This window comes from Puma concolor, chromosome C2, assembly GCF_028749965.1.
Source record: "Puma concolor isolate L17-30 chromosome C2, mPumCon1.1.hap2, whole genome shotgun sequence".
NCBI lineage: Eukaryota > Metazoa > Chordata > Mammalia > Carnivora > Felidae > Puma > Puma concolor.
The window spans coordinates 32,383,398-32,399,111 of NC_141675.1; the positions used below are offsets into that span (position 1 = coordinate 32,383,398).

A 15,714-nucleotide genomic window follows, 5' to 3' on the forward strand; every position below is an offset into this window, starting at 1 on the left:
TACAATGGTGGCAACCCATAGGGAAAACTTGTACACTGTTACTGATCTGGCTAATGACTTTTACTCAGTCTCTTTGCATGAAGAGGATTAGGACCAATTAGCATTCACACAAAACAGCCTGCATACACTTTTACTCTATTTCTTGTAATATGTCATTATTGACTAGGGCTTGATCTTCAATAAGCCCAAGTCCTCATTGACATTTTAGTCATCCATTACATTTATAACATTCTGACAGTAGGGCTAACTGAAAAACATGTGGCTGCAGTGCTATACTTAAGTCACTGATGAAATGATTACTGCCAATGTGACTATAAAACTAGATGAAGTCCAGGGCCTGGCGTATCAGGTGCAATTATTAGGGGGCACTTGGGTGGGAAACTAAAGAAGTATCCCAGAGACAATCAAACAAAAATATAGGCATCGGCAGCACCCATTAATAAAAAGGAATCCCAACAGCAGTGGGCCTCTTTGAGTAATTAAAGAGCATGTGTCCCACCAGGGTGCTTTCTTGGCTCCTTTAATTGAGATGAACCACAAAGCAGCCAATTTTATTTATTTTGAGAGAAAAACAGAGTGCGCGCACACACACACACACACGCGCGCACACACACGAATGGGGGAGGGGCAAAAGGGAGAGGGAGAATCTCAAGCAGGCTCCACCATCCAGTACAGAGTCTGATACAGGGCTCAATGTCTTGACTGTGAGATCATGACCTGACCTGAAATCAAGAGTCAGACGCAACCCACTGAGTCACCCAGGTACCCCTTAAAGCACCAATTTTAAATGAAGTCTTTTGCTGCAGCAGGCCTTGGAAGCTATTCAACAAGCCATGGCCCAGACACAGCTTTGGGGACCTTTGAAACTTGCTAGACTGATGGAACTGCAGGTTTCCACACACCCCTAACATACTGATTGGTCTGTGGCAGCAGGAAATTGCCACTGTGGTGCCCTGGCTTCTTGGACTCTGGATCTGCAAAATTCCAGAAGCTACCATCCAATACACCCCTTTTGAATGACATTTCCTTGCTTGCTATTGGGCACTAATAGAGATGGAGCATCTTACATCCAGAGTGCTATACACAAACACTACAACTTGAACTGTCTATTTTCACTTGGGTAATTACAAAGCCTACCAATAAAATTAGAAAGGTTCATACCAAAGTTCAATCATAAAATGGAAATGGTACACCCAATATAAGGCCTGGACAGAATCCCAAGGGACTAGCAGGCTCCATAAGCAAATAGCCAGCTTACCAGAAAGGCACAAAGAACCTATAGGGGATGCTCTGGCCTCTCCTAAGGCTACCTAGGGCACAAGATTTTAAACTGTGCCTGGTGACTGCAAGCCATGGTTTACTGACTGCCCTGTGGAACTTAAAGCAGATAGGGTCTGCTGGGTTGCAGTTGCCACCTGGCCAAGAGATGGCCATCTTTCGACTGAGACAAGATGTGGATGTTCTATCCAATGGGACAAGCTCTGTGCTTTGGTGATAGCTGTACAGGCCACCCCTACCACCATGCCATGATACATTTTTACCAACTCACAGGCTCTCGTCAATGGTCAGGAGAAGGGCAACTAAAAGACTAGACTGTTAAGGGATGTCCCATATGGGAAAAAGAACCAAGGCAGCAGCTTACTGTCTATAAAGAAAAAAATATGTCACTCATGTGGATAGTCAAGACAAAAGACCTTTTAAAATAAAAGCATAAGTAGGACTCTTATGCCAATCCACCCTGTGCCTTGCAGGCTGCAACAATCTCTCACTGGGTATATCTATGAACTGGACATGGGAGTCCACTGCATATGTGAAAAATGCGGCAAAGCCCAAGGGATAGACCAAGACACCAAGACTAAGGATGCAGTGCAATCTTATGATTCTTCTCAATATACTCAAATCATCTAGAGAGAACTGGGACACATTAACCAAGGACTGGGACCCACCTGGGTCTAGTAGATTGATCACACTGTATCCCCAACCCATAGCCATGAGCACAGATGCTGCCTCACTGCCATTAACACCTACTCAGACTATGGTATTCCTATTCCAGTCTGACATTTGGACGCTGACTGAAACTATCATAGCTGTCCTTGAACAAACCTTATGTCATATTTTTGGATGCCCTAAAAGATTTCACTCTGACCAAGGAATATCCTTCATTGCCCAAGCAAGACAACAATGGGTATATATTCTCATGGAATATGAACTTTTTATGCATATTATCACTTTCATGCCAATGGAGCCACTAAATGAATGAATGGGTGACTTACACAGCAACTAAAGAAAGAATACCAAGACAGCCTGCTAAGGAATTGGTACCCCCATCTGACTAGGGCTGTATGGCTACTAAACAGTGCACGGCAGTACAAGGGGAAAATGGCACTATGATGCATGCTGGGAAATACTGAGGTTAGATGCGGTGGAGGGCAGGGAGTAGGCAGCCATGTGTTTAGGCTATGCCTGCAAAATACCAATCTCAGTATAGCAGTCATTCTTTTTTCCCCTTGGTGTACTGGTTTGCAGTTCTGGCTGCCACAGCACACCGGACGTGGCCCCCTGACCCTACTCTGGATGTGATGCTTCCATTGGGCACCTCCCTTCTACGGGAAACCATAAGGGTAGGAGACAAAACCAAGAAGTACCACAGTGCTAGTGTCCTTCAGATCAGGTGGGTGATGTTACTGGAATGTCAAGTATGTGCAGCACATGACCTCCCTTTCTGGATTGGCCAATTAAGGCCAAAAAGTATGGATCAAGCAACAATGACACTGGGTGCTCAAAAAGATAGTACCATCAGGATTGGGACAGATAGCCTGGGTTGCAACACCTAAGTAATTAGCACCACAAGTAGTAGACCAGAGCATCTTTGGCCTTAGGAGGTTCATGGAGTAGAAGACAGGGAGGAACATTACTCTTTCTTCTCATTCCTACAGAATCCTCTACTACAGAATGCCTGGTAAAACAACAACTTGATAAAAATCTGTACAGCCACAGTAAGAGAAGGGAAACTTAACCAATGCTGGATTTGTCATTCTGGAATAAAGTCCCTCTTGCCCTGCATTCCCACTATAATGTCCTGACCAATTACAACTATTCAGACCTTCCTTAGTTCTCAATGGGTCAAATCACTGGGTGAGTCCTTCAATACAGTCCAGATGCAAGCATACTCTGGAGTCTCCTGCTTTATTTTTTTTATTTTTGTTTTTAATTTTTTTTAACGTTTATTTATTTTTGAGACAGAGAGAGACAGAGCATGAACGGGGGAGGGGCAGAGAGAGAGGGACAAACAGAATTGGAAGCAGGCTCCAGGCTCTGAGCCATCAGCCCAGACGCGGGGCTCGAACTCACGGACCGCAAGATAGTGACCTGGGCTGAAGTCGGACGCTTAACAGACTGAGCCACCCAGGCGCCCCTGGAGTCTCCTGCTTTAATATCATCTATGATGTGACAGAAAAAAGACCCCTGTACTAGAATGGTTATTACTAATCTTTATTGAAATTCTGGATGTGGACACCCAATATGTAACTTTTCTTTCTTGGTAACCACATGGCAAAAGCAGGCTGAGATGAGTCAGCATTTTGAGAACAAATCCCTGGTGGATGTCACCCACACTCTTGTATTACGTATTTCTCTGTGGACTCCAATGGACAACAGAATGTATGCCTCCAAGGGAAAGATTTTATTGCCTCACTGTCCATGTCAGGACCTGCAGAGAGGGCTGGAAAGGACATGCTTTGCTGACACACCACAGAATGGTGCACAGTTCCCTCCTGGGAAGACAAATTAACCACCGGTTTCATTCAATTATATAAATTCTAATACTGGGTATAGGTATGTAGCCCTAGAAAAAATGGTATACAACCTGTCCTTAACCATGGCAGAAATAGTTAATGCTACTGTGTAAGCCATTCAAGATCAACAAGACTCAATGAACTCACTAGCCAATGTGGTGACAGCCCTCGATCATCTGGTGTAGAAAAGTGTGGCATGTGTGTACATATGTCAATAATTCAAGTTAAAAACTGAGCTGGTGAATATCCACATTCAGATGGGATGGTTATTAGCTGTATATTCACAGGCCCTCAGACTTAGTTTTTAACCTCTTTAGTTGGCTTAATCTAGGCACTTGGGGTTTCTAGTTGAGCACCATCCTCCAGGGAAGCCTGATCATTCTCCTGGGTCTGGCTCTCTTAAGCACCCTGGTAAGTGCCATCTCCAAATGACAGGGAAGCTGTATGAGCAATCCACATCCATATAGGTTGTTCAAGGACCCTATCGGACCTAATTCTGTCTTCAGGTTTGGAGCGGGCAATGGTCCTACAGGATATGATTTGCTTTATCTGCCACTTTGATGACCAAGCAGGGGTGAGGTGTGGACTGCTGGGAAAGGTAGTCTTCTGCATGCATTCTTTTGACCCCTACTTGGCTGCATAAGAATGGGCCGTGGGTCTGGAACATTTCCTTATCAAGGGATGAGTCTTTGCAACCTGTGCTGGGATAACTGCCTTTTGTGGAAATATCGTTCCTATTTCAGACTCATTGTAGGTCCCCATGGTCTTCTTAACCATGTGAGTCACAAGGCACCTGGCCAAACTCACTACTAAAACTATCTCTTCAGGGGAGAGGACAGGGTCCTTAGTTTTGTGGCATAAGAGAGGTACATGCAGGGCAACTGCCCCATGCTGATTTGCTGGTTGGAACCTGCTGGCCATGGAGGACCAAGGCCCACTAGTGAAGTCGATATTGTTCTGTCCCCTCTTATGTGAGTAAAACATTGCTCCATCCAGTGCTTGACTGTGTTGTCTTTTCCTTGGCAAACCTGGTTTCAAGATACAGTGGGCATAAGTGTTTGAACTTCTACCCTGGTGATAGGCGTCAAGTATCATTTTGCTTGACATATAAAGAGCTAAAAAGGCTTTAGATGAACTTAAAGAGGATATGGGATGAGTCAACACAGAGAAGAAGAAATGGGGTGGAACAACAGAAAATAGGTTCCACCCAGGCACTATAGAGATTCTGATATGAGGTATCAAGCATAGGCAAGAAAGAAGAATTTTACAGAGCGCTAAAAGCAAAAACAATAAAGAGCAATACTGACAAACCGTAAAGGAAAGTGAAAGGTAATCTAGTGTCATGAGCATAAATGTAAAGAGACTAGGTTATTTAGTCTAGAACACAGAGATTACCACCGATGAATTTAAATTAGACCTATTTTGTGTCACCATCAATGAAAGAACTAAAAAAACCAACGAGTAGAGAAATTAGAAATAAGTTTTGGTCAATAGAAAGACGAACTGAATCTCTAATAAATAACTCCTTTAGTTAGAGACTGCTTGTCTTTCTATTGACCAAAACTTATACAACAAAATTTAAATGAACTTGCAATATTAAGAAAAAAGTTTGTCTTATTGAGGAATGTGGACTGATATTCTGAAATCAAGACATAGGAATATCAAATCTTTATGTTGTACACCTTAAACTAATACAATGTTATGTCAATTATATCTCAATAAAACAAAAAATGCAATTTATAATTAAAATGTAATCTTAAAAGAAGACAGGAATTTTATCAGCTCATTTGAAAAGGCACAGGACAGGTTGGAAGGCAGAGGCCACAGCCTATAGAATAAGCACTTTCAAACAGATGATTAAAAGGAGATAAAGAAGGGCGCCTAGGTGACTCAGTTGGCTAAGTGTTGGACTCTTGATTTCGGTTCAGGTCATGATCTTGCAGTTCGTGAGTGACAGCCCTGTGTCAGACTCTGTGCTGACAGTGTGAAGCCTACTTGGGGTTTTCCCTCTCTTCCTCTCTCTCTGCCCCTCCCCTGCTTGTGCACACGAGCTCTCTCAAAACAAATAAACACATTAAAACAAATTTTTTTAACAAGGAGAGAAAGCAAATGACTACAGTCCTCATATGGAAAAAAGTACAACATTTCAGTGATATTACAGTAACAAAAAGGAAAGCTTAGAAGGGATTACTTACTACTGACACTCTTTTCTAAATAAAGTAATTGTAAAAGAGGTTTATAAAAATGTTCTACTGAAAATAGTATTCTCATATCCTTTTATCAACAATGTACAAAACCTCCCTCCCTCTTCCTTTATCTGGACAGAAAACTTCTATAAACATGGTTTTGGGATTTATTTTAAAGTAATGGTGGTTTGTATTTGGTAAGTCCCAACAAATATGTCTTCCCCAGAATTTGCAGCCCTACATAAATTCTGTTAAAACTGGCAATGTTACTGTTACTTAAATTTAGTAGGATACTCTATTAGGGAGATAGGAGGAGGGAGGAGAAGAAGGAAAACTGGTATGGTAGTGGTGAGGAATAAAAATACAAGACTTTAAATTTATTCCTACTAAAAAGTTTGTCTTGTTGGATTTAGCCATGCGTGTATGCTTGTGAGGACACACTGTATAATTCTTTCTCTCAAAATGCATAAAATTTAATTGGATAAACCTGAGATGAGGCTTAGCTGTGAAAGTCCTGAATTCCACACGAGGATTAGAAGAAAGAAAACATAGGATCAAGCTTGGGATTTATTAGTGTAGAGAAAAGGATTCTGAATTGCAGCAAAGATAAATATTCAGGAAAAAATTCACTGTGTACTAACTGGATATTCCTTCAAATAAGGTAGGGGATAAGAACCCCTTATAATCATCAATTAAACATTAGTAATTGTGGGGTTGAACAACCAACGGGTGATGATCTCCCTATACTCTGAACTATTTCTTATAGCAAAAGTGGTCTGTAAAATCCTCTGGGCTGTTTTATTATAATATATGAAATTTTATGGTTTTCAAATTATCTTTGGTAATATTTAGCATGCTTTTATTTAAAAAGTAAATGCCCTACAGGCTGATAATGGTAATACATAAAAAATAAGTCTTAGAGTATTACCAAAATTGTCTTAAAAGTCTAATAATATAATTGCATTTAAAAATTTAAGATAAATTGTAAGGTTTCTCTATTCGTGAATATCTGGCAATTTAAGTTATAGAATATCAGGTCATTCAATATAAAAATTCCAATAATTTGTCACTCCTCCCCTTGGTTATTTTGAGGATTACTTATTCAGCATTTGATAATGTGGGATTCCTTTCAAAATGAGCGCCTTTTCTAGGAGCACAGAAATAAAAATGGATTTTTAGATCAAATATTCTAAAATCCAACAAATCTACTCAACTCTTATAAAATACTCTACTGTCATATGGCTTTAACAAATTCAAAACAAGAAGGTTTTGTTGTTGTTGTTGTATATTAAGAGAAACAAGGAATCTCTTTTGATTCCAAGCTAGAAAAAGATAATTAGCTTCTTGGGATGGTATATTCTCTTAAAACCTTAGATGTACTAGGTTGTCAACTTGGTTTAAGATGGTATTACAGTAAGTTAAGACAGAATTTCCACACAGGCCAATGTCTCAAGTTTTGTCATGGCCATCAAATGAACAATTTATTTAGGTGTATCATCTTAAATTTTCATATTATTACAACTCTTAAAAACAAAAACTCAACTAATGCCATCATAATTCCTAGCATTCTAGTATTGAGACAAGCATATCTTCTATCAAAGTCTGAAACAGTAACTTACCCTATCATGAAGAGTCCAGCCAACATATTTTAGGTAACTGTCATTTAGGAAGGCATCACTATACATTTTCATCCATACTCCAATTTCTTCAATACAAATGGCTCTAATCTCAGCAATAGCATCACTAGAGAAGAAAACCAGACAAACCTCAGATTAACATCCAAAGCTAGAATGTACTTCATACTCATTTACAGCAAGTAAATATTAACATTTTTCCTAATACTGTATTTATATCTGCACTCTAAAAAATCCTCCAGTTTTAGTATATTCTGTTTTTTAGATGTCTTCTATAAAATAAAAATTACCAGTACCAAACTGAAAAAAATATGCTTCTGGAAATCATCTAATTTTTATTTTACTTTCATTGGACTAGGAAACCTGGGAGCTTTCTGAAAGCCTCACAACTATTATGGAGTCAAGAAACATGTTAAGTCTGAGGAAACCAGCATACCATCATCTAAACACAGAATAATATGGAACTCAAAAATTGTTTCTCTAAATAATTATGAATCTTTTAAGCTAGCACACATCTACTGAATTAAGAGAAAATAAACATGACCAAAACACAAACTAGTATCTTTAAGGGAAAATGATGGAAGCATATATTATTTGAAAATGTACAATAGTATAAAAACCAAAACCTTGAAGTAACTGCCCTAATAATTCACAGTCAAAATGGGAACAATCCTGGTGACTACACTGTGAAGTGTACCAAGTCAGGTTTCTGGCACCGTGCCCAGATGGCTTTTCATCTCACTTTAAGCATTTAATATAACACTCCTGGGATGATTTTCATACTGTAAGATTTGTGAACCACGAACAAATACAATTTTAATATTTTTACTTTATCTTTTAACAGGTTATTAGTTATAGCTTTAAAAAATCATATTAAAGATCATAAGATAAATCTTAACTTTCTTTTGTAGCTCAATCTTCGAGGTTTCTGATTTACCATATATAGGTAAGTTAAAATTTTAGGTAATTTTAATTCTCCAATTTAAAAAAGACAATCAATCGTCTGTTAATTAATTGCTAATCTGGCAATAATTCAGCTAGAATTTTACTGTTAATTCGGGAGCTTTTCTTAGTTTCTCTTTTATGACAAAAGAGAATTCAGAATACAGAATTCTGGTATTTGATTCTCTGTTTTAATAAATCTCAATTCCTTCTAAGTCCCCTTGTTCAAGAATAAAAATGTGAGAAATTTTCTTTCTTTTTAAAAATTTTTTAACGTTTATTTATTATTGAGAGACAGAGCATGAGCATGTGAGGGACAGAGAGAGGAGGAGACGCAGAATCTGAAGCAGGCTCCAGGCTCTGAGCTGTTAGCACAGAGCCTGATGCAGGGCTCGAATTCCCAAACTGCAAGATCATGACCTCAGCCAAAGTCGGACACTCAACCGACTAAGGCACCCAGGAGCCCTGATATTTTCTCTTTCAAAGCCATTCTACTAAATTACAATCTTTAGTTTTCCTACATATTTTTAATGCCTTTTTCTTACGGAAAGATCCTATTGCATAGGCTAATGGTACAGACTCTGGAGCATGACATACTAAGTTCAAATCCTAACTCCACTATTTACTAGCTATGTAGCTTTAGGCAAGTTACTTCCCTCTTAGATTTTCTCAATTGTAAAATAGTTATAATAACTGTACCTAGCTTAGGGCTCAGAGTTACTGTGAGAATGAACACACCCGGAACCTACTAAACCTTCCATAAATGCTCCCTTCTGTATCTTTATGCTTTAAGTTCATATATATAGCTTTACAGATTTTAAAGCTTTACATAAATAGTATCTTGTAGGTATCCTCTCCAAAAATGATGTTCAGTTCTCCTTTCTGCATATAGAGAAATTATTATAAATTATTTATACATTTTCTCATTGGCAGACATTTAGGCTGTTTCCAAGTTTTTGCTTTTATTAACAATGAATGCCATAAACATTCTTGTATATGCCTTCTTGTGCACACATCTGAAAGTTTACGTAGGGTAGTGTTTTCAAACAGTATATGACTATCAGCACATTATGAAATACATTTATTTAGTGAAAAACAAAGGATTTAGGATAGAAAATATGAAAAAGTGTCACATGAGGTAAGCCAAGTGAATATTTTTTTTGAACTATTGTGTATCTGATGTTAGGATATGGTCAACTGAGTCTGTAACACACTTTTTATACCTAGAAGTGAAATTTCTGGAAAAGGAGTAATATACATCTTCTGCATTCTTAGATATTAACAATCTTTTCCATAAATTAGCATTTCATATCCTTACCCAACTTGGTATTATTCTACTATTTAATATATATTTCCATCTCTGTGAACTACAATTTCACGTATTTTGTCTTCCACTGGGTTGACCAAATGAAAACAATAACAGCATAATTAAAACAATCACAAAACACCCAAATCTTATCACTTTACTCTCCCAAAGGTATGTTACACTTATTCTCTACTGTATTACCCTTGTAAAAATCAATCCTAAAAAACAAACAAACAAAAAAAACAAAAACAAAGCAAAACAAAAAACCACCCAAAATCCAGAAAGTTAAAAAACAGGCTAAGTTTTTGTTTGTTTGTTTATTACACAATACTATGAAAGCAGCCTGAAGACAAAATGAATAGGTATAGTACGTTGATGAAAAATTACAAAGACTGTGGGCTCCTGGGTAGCTCAGCTGGTTGAGCATCAGACTTTTGATAGTCCAACTCTTCTTTTTTTCTTAAAATTTTTTTTAACATTTATTCATTTTTGAGAGACAGCGAGCGAGCAAGCAGGCAGAGAGAGGGAAACAGAATCTGAAGCAGGCTCCAGGCTCTGAGCTGTCATCACAGAGCACAATGAAGGGCCCAAACTCATGAACTGGGAGATCGTGACCTGAGCCAAAGTCTGATGTTCAACTGACCAAGCCACCCAGGCGCCCCTTAATAGTCCAACTCCAGATATCAGTCCAGGTCATGGTCTCATTGTCAGTGCTTCACACTCCCTTAGTATGGCTCTGCACAGAGCTATGTGGAGCCTGCCTGGTATTCTCTCTCTCCGGCTCTATGCCCCTCCCTCTCCCTCTCAAAATAAATAAACTAAAAAGAAAAAACAAAACCTACAAAGACTACTAAGTATGGTAACTGCACATATACACAGTTCAAACATTCTTCCATTCATTGCCACTGGTATTACCAATACGAATACCATTACTATTGGTATTAACATCATGAGTGTATTGGTATTAAGATCTAGAAATGACAAAGGCTTATAGCTTTCAGGAGAGAAATCTTGTTCAAAATCTTTTTATAACCATCTTTATGTCTAAGTCTAATTTCTAATGATTATTAGTCTTACCATTCTCCTAAAAGCTTATGTTCTTGGAAATAGATCCTCTCTGCATGCACAGCCAACATTTTGATACAACTCGTCTTCTTGGAATCCCAATCCTTGTCTATTTCAGATGCCAGTCTGACCCCTCCCCCCCTTAACTAAAGAATTTTTAATATCCAGGGCTCCTGGGTGGCTCAGTTGGTTGAGCATCTGACTTCGGCTCAGGTCATGATCTTATGGTTTGCGAGTCTGAGCGCGTGTCGGGCTCTGCGCTGATAGCTCAGAGCCAGGAGCCTGCTTCAGATTCCGTGTGCTCTCTCTCTCTGCTCCTACCCTGCTCATGCGCTGTCTCTGTCTCTCAAAAATGAATAAACATTAAAAAAAATTTTCTTAATATCCTTTCTAGACTTACAATTTGACTATGTGTGGTCAGACAGCACATTCTGCTACTATTAAAAGTCCCGAGGCAATTTGTTTCCTGTTCAGGTTTTGAAATTCCAATCCACTTTGCCTGCTGATACTATCCTGTTAGACTAATCATTCTCTATGGGTAATTATATTATGTAATCACAGATTATACATAAAATTAGAACTCCTTTGTGGTACTTTTAAAATATGTCCACAAATTCCTTGTTAATTGTTTTTCGTAGAGATACATTCTTATTTTTTTATTTATTTTTTTTTTAAGGAATCTTTTTTTTTTTATTTATATATGAAATTTATTGTCAAATTGGTTTCCATACAACACCCAGTGCTTATCCCAAAAGGTGCCCTCCTCAGTACCCATCACCCACCCTCTCCTCCCTCCCACCCCCCATCAACCCTTAGTTTGTTCTCAGTTCTCAACAGTCTCTTATGCTTTGGCTCTCTCCCACTCTAACCTCTTTTTTTTTTTTTTTGTTCCCCTCCCCCATGGGTTTCTCTTAAGTTTTTCAGGATCCACATAAGAGTGAAACCATATGGTATCTGTCTTTCTCTGTATGGCTTATTTCACTTAGCATCACACTCTCCAGTTCCATCCACGTTGCTACAAAAGGCCATATTTCATTTTTTCTCATTGCCACGTAGTACTCCATTGTGTATATAAACCACAATTTCTTTATCCATTCATCAGTTGATGGACATTTAGGCTCTTTCCATAATTTGGCTATTGTTGAGAGTGCTGCTATGAACATTGGGGTACAAGTGCCCCTAGGCATCAGTACTCCTGTGTCCCTTGGATAAATTCCTAGCAGTGCTATTGCTGGGTCATAGGGTAGGTCTATTTTTAATTTTCTGAGGAACCTCCACACTGCTTTCCAGAGCGGCTGCACCAATTTGCATTCCCACCAACAGTGCAAGAGGGTTCCCGTTTCTCCACATCCTCTCCAGCATCTATAGTCTCCTGATTTGTTCATTTTGGCCACTCTGACTGGCGTGAGGTGATATCTGAGTGTGGTTTTGATTTGTATTTCCCTGATAAGGAGCGACGCTGAACATCTTTTCATGTGCCTGTTGGCCATCCGGATGTCTTCTTTAGAGAAGTGTCTATTCATGTTTTCTGCCCATTTCTTCACTGGGTTATTTGCTTTTCGGGTGTGGAGTTTGGTGAGCTCTTTATAGATTTTGGATACTAGCCCTTTGTCCGATATGTCATTTGCAAATATCTTTTCCCATTCCGTTGGTTGCCTTTTAGTTTTGTTGGTTGTTTCCTTTGCTGTGCAGAAGCTTTTTATCTTCATAAGGTCCCAGGAATTCACTTTTGCTTTTAATTCCCTTGCCTTTGGGGATGTGTCGAGTAAGAGATTGCTACGGCTGAGGTCAGAGAGGTCTTTTCCTGCTTTCTCCTCTAAGGTTTTGATGGTTTCCTGTCTCACATTCAGGTCCTTTATCCATTTTGAGTTTATTTTTGTGAATGGTGTGAGAAAGTGGTCTAGTTTCAACCTTCTGCATGTTGCTGTCCAGTTCTCCCAGCACCATTTGTTAAAGAGACTGTCTTTTTTCCATTGGATGTTCTTTCCTGCTTTGTCAAAGATGAGTTGGCCATACGTTTGTGGGTCTAGTTCTGGGGTTTCTATTCTATTCCATTGGTCTATGTGTCTGTTTTTGTGCCACATTCTTATTTTTTTAAATGTGGGTATACTTAGTAATTTGTTTCTAACAAATACAGTGTGGTAGAAATGATGGATTTTGACTCGAGGTTAGGTCATAAAAGAGATCGTGACTTCTGCTTTGTGACTTCACTTTCTTGGATCACTCTCTCTGAGTCATGTCCTGAGGACATTCTAGTTGCCCTACAGAGAACTCCACATGGTGAGTAACTGGGGTCTTTCTGCCACCAGCCACCTAAGTAAGCCATATTAGAATCAACCACATGGAGTGGTTTGTTACATGACAAAATATATCATTACTTTCTACTATTATCGAAGACCCATACCAATAACCAATCTTCTAGTCTGGTCCGTGAGTGAGTTCTTCCTTAGTCCAAATAGCTTAAGTGCATCAGTATCTACATGTCTGTGGTCATCTCTATGCTTACAATGCCTTCATTTTACTCTAAATAACAACACTGATTGTTCTTTCAAGCTCCTGTAATGTTAGTTCTGTCATATCCTCTTATTACCAGATATAGCTTTCTTGCCCTCTATGAACATTTTGAGCAAAGTGTACAATAAAAATGCAGTATGTTTTTGAAATATTCCACTAACACTTGATTTTCATATTAAATTTCTTTTTTAACACCTTAATATCTATTTCCAACACCCTGAGTCCATTTGGAAAAGTAATGTTTAGGGGTGCCCAGCTGCCTTAGTTGGTCAGGCATCTGACTTCAGCTCAGGTCATGATTTCATGGCTCATGAGCTCCAGGCCCACACTGGGCTTTGTGCTGACAGCTCAGAGCCTGGAGCCTGCTTCAGATTCTGTGTCTCCCTTTCCCCAATTGTGCTCTGTCTCCCTCTCAAAAATAAACATTAAAAAAATTAAGGGGCGCCTGGGTGGCGCAGTCGGTTAAGCGTCCGACTTCAGCCAGGTCACGATCTCGCGGTCCGTGAGTTCGAGCCCCGCGTCAGGCTCTGGGCTGATGGCTCGGAGCCTGGAGCCTGTTTCTGATTCTGTGTCTCCCTCTCTCTCTGCCCCTCCCCCGTTCATGCTCTGTCTCTCTCTGTCCCAAAAATAAATAAACGTTGAAAAAAAAAAATTTTTAAAAATTAAAAAAAAATAGTAATGTTTACGTGATATTTGGGAATTTCCAAAGCAAAGATTAAAAGGGGTAAAAAAGTTAGTACAACAGGGGAAGGTGTAAAGGCAATCATAAGATTAACTAATTTTCATAATTGTGGTATTGCAGCCTTGAAATGAACAACTAAAACTGAAGTCAGGTTCACTTTACTTTTGAACTCAAAAAGAAAAAAAAAACCTAGAAAATAATAATTCTGTGGTGATCAATCATTTGTTGTAACTCTATGTCACAGCACAAAAAAATTATGTTCATTTCTATGAAAAACTTATCTAATTGACTGACCTTCACAGTTAGTATGCGTTTATGGGAGATGTGGCTCTTTATTTATTTATTTATTTATTTATTTATTTATTTTTCAACGTTTATTTATTTTATTTTTGGGACAGAGAGAGACAGAGCATGAACGCGGGAGGGGCAGAGAGAGAGGGAGACACAGAATCCAAAGCAGGCTCCAGGCTCTGAGCCATCAGCCCAGAGCCCGACGCGGGGCTCGAACTCCCAGACCGCGAGATCGTGACCTGGGTGAAGTCGGACGCTTAACCGACTGCGCCACCCAGGCGCCCCAAGATGTGGCTCTTTAATATATAGACTTTAAAGTTTTCATTTTGAATTGCTTTCTTGGCAGATGGAATTCAAATTATTTTCTGCTTACAACAAAATAAATTTTAACTCCAGTGTATTTTAATGAAATGTTTCTTGTACTACTCTTACAGATGCTTTCCCAGTAAGGAAGTAGACTAAATTAAAATGACTGCAATACAAATTTTGGAGAATAACTCTTGGCTAATATGGGCATTTTGACACTTACAATTATCTCTCATGTACAAGGAATCTCACGAGAGCTCTAGAGTGAGAAATAATTACAAGTGCCAAGAAGGCTGCTATCTAAATTGTAGCACAAAATGAATTCATGTCTCAACCAATTTTGTCACTAATATTTGGCTAAAAAAATTACATTTTCTAAACTAGAACTTAAAGAATTAAAAAAAAAAAAATAGCCCAAAAGCGAAAGGAACAGCTAAAGAATTACTGAAAAGTCATATTGTATCCTTTATTAGACTGAGAACAAGAACTTAATAAAGACCTTAACTTACAGAAAGATGCTTAAAATAAATTATCTAAGCAAATGATAAATGTTAGAAAGGGCAGTACAGGGAATACAGAGGCATAGAAAAATGTTAGAGGGGCGAAGATGGGGTCAAGGAAGGATTCTGTGAAGCAGTAATGTTTAAAAGCAGACCTGAAGAGCTGCAACTCTCCTTTTTGTTAGTTAAATCCAGATTTTTCATTTAATTATTTCAGGATAATCAAATAACGATCAACCTGGATTATCCAGGATGATTAAAATGCATTAGAAATACAATAGTTTAATAAATTGCAAATATTTTTCACCTCATTTTTATTCCATTATCCTTTAGTGAAAATAGTGACAAAATGAAAGGCACTACATCACTGAGAGTTTCATACAGAGCAGGTGACATGGCTATCTGCTATCCTGCATTACTATTTTACTATTAACAAAAGTTTAAGGCATAAGATTAAAAGTTGAATGTGAAGAATACATTAACTTTTAAAGAAC

At 38.6% G+C, this 15,714-nt stretch overlaps 1 protein-coding gene across 5 annotated transcripts in view; it reads right to left on the reverse strand.

Annotated features, from left to right (window-relative positions):
- The window catches only part of STAG1 (STAG1 cohesin complex component), a 404,176-nt gene that overhangs the window by 117,286 nt on the left and 271,176 nt on the right, over positions 1-15,714 (reverse strand). For all 5 annotated transcript variants that reach the window (XM_025913742.2, XM_086674339.1, XM_086674341.1 and 2 more), the window contains one exon: positions 7,600-7,723. In XM_025913742.2, the coding sequence (XP_025769527.1) occupies positions 7,600-7,723 (124 nt within the window). The remainder of the gene's footprint in view (positions 1-7,599; positions 7,724-15,714) is intronic.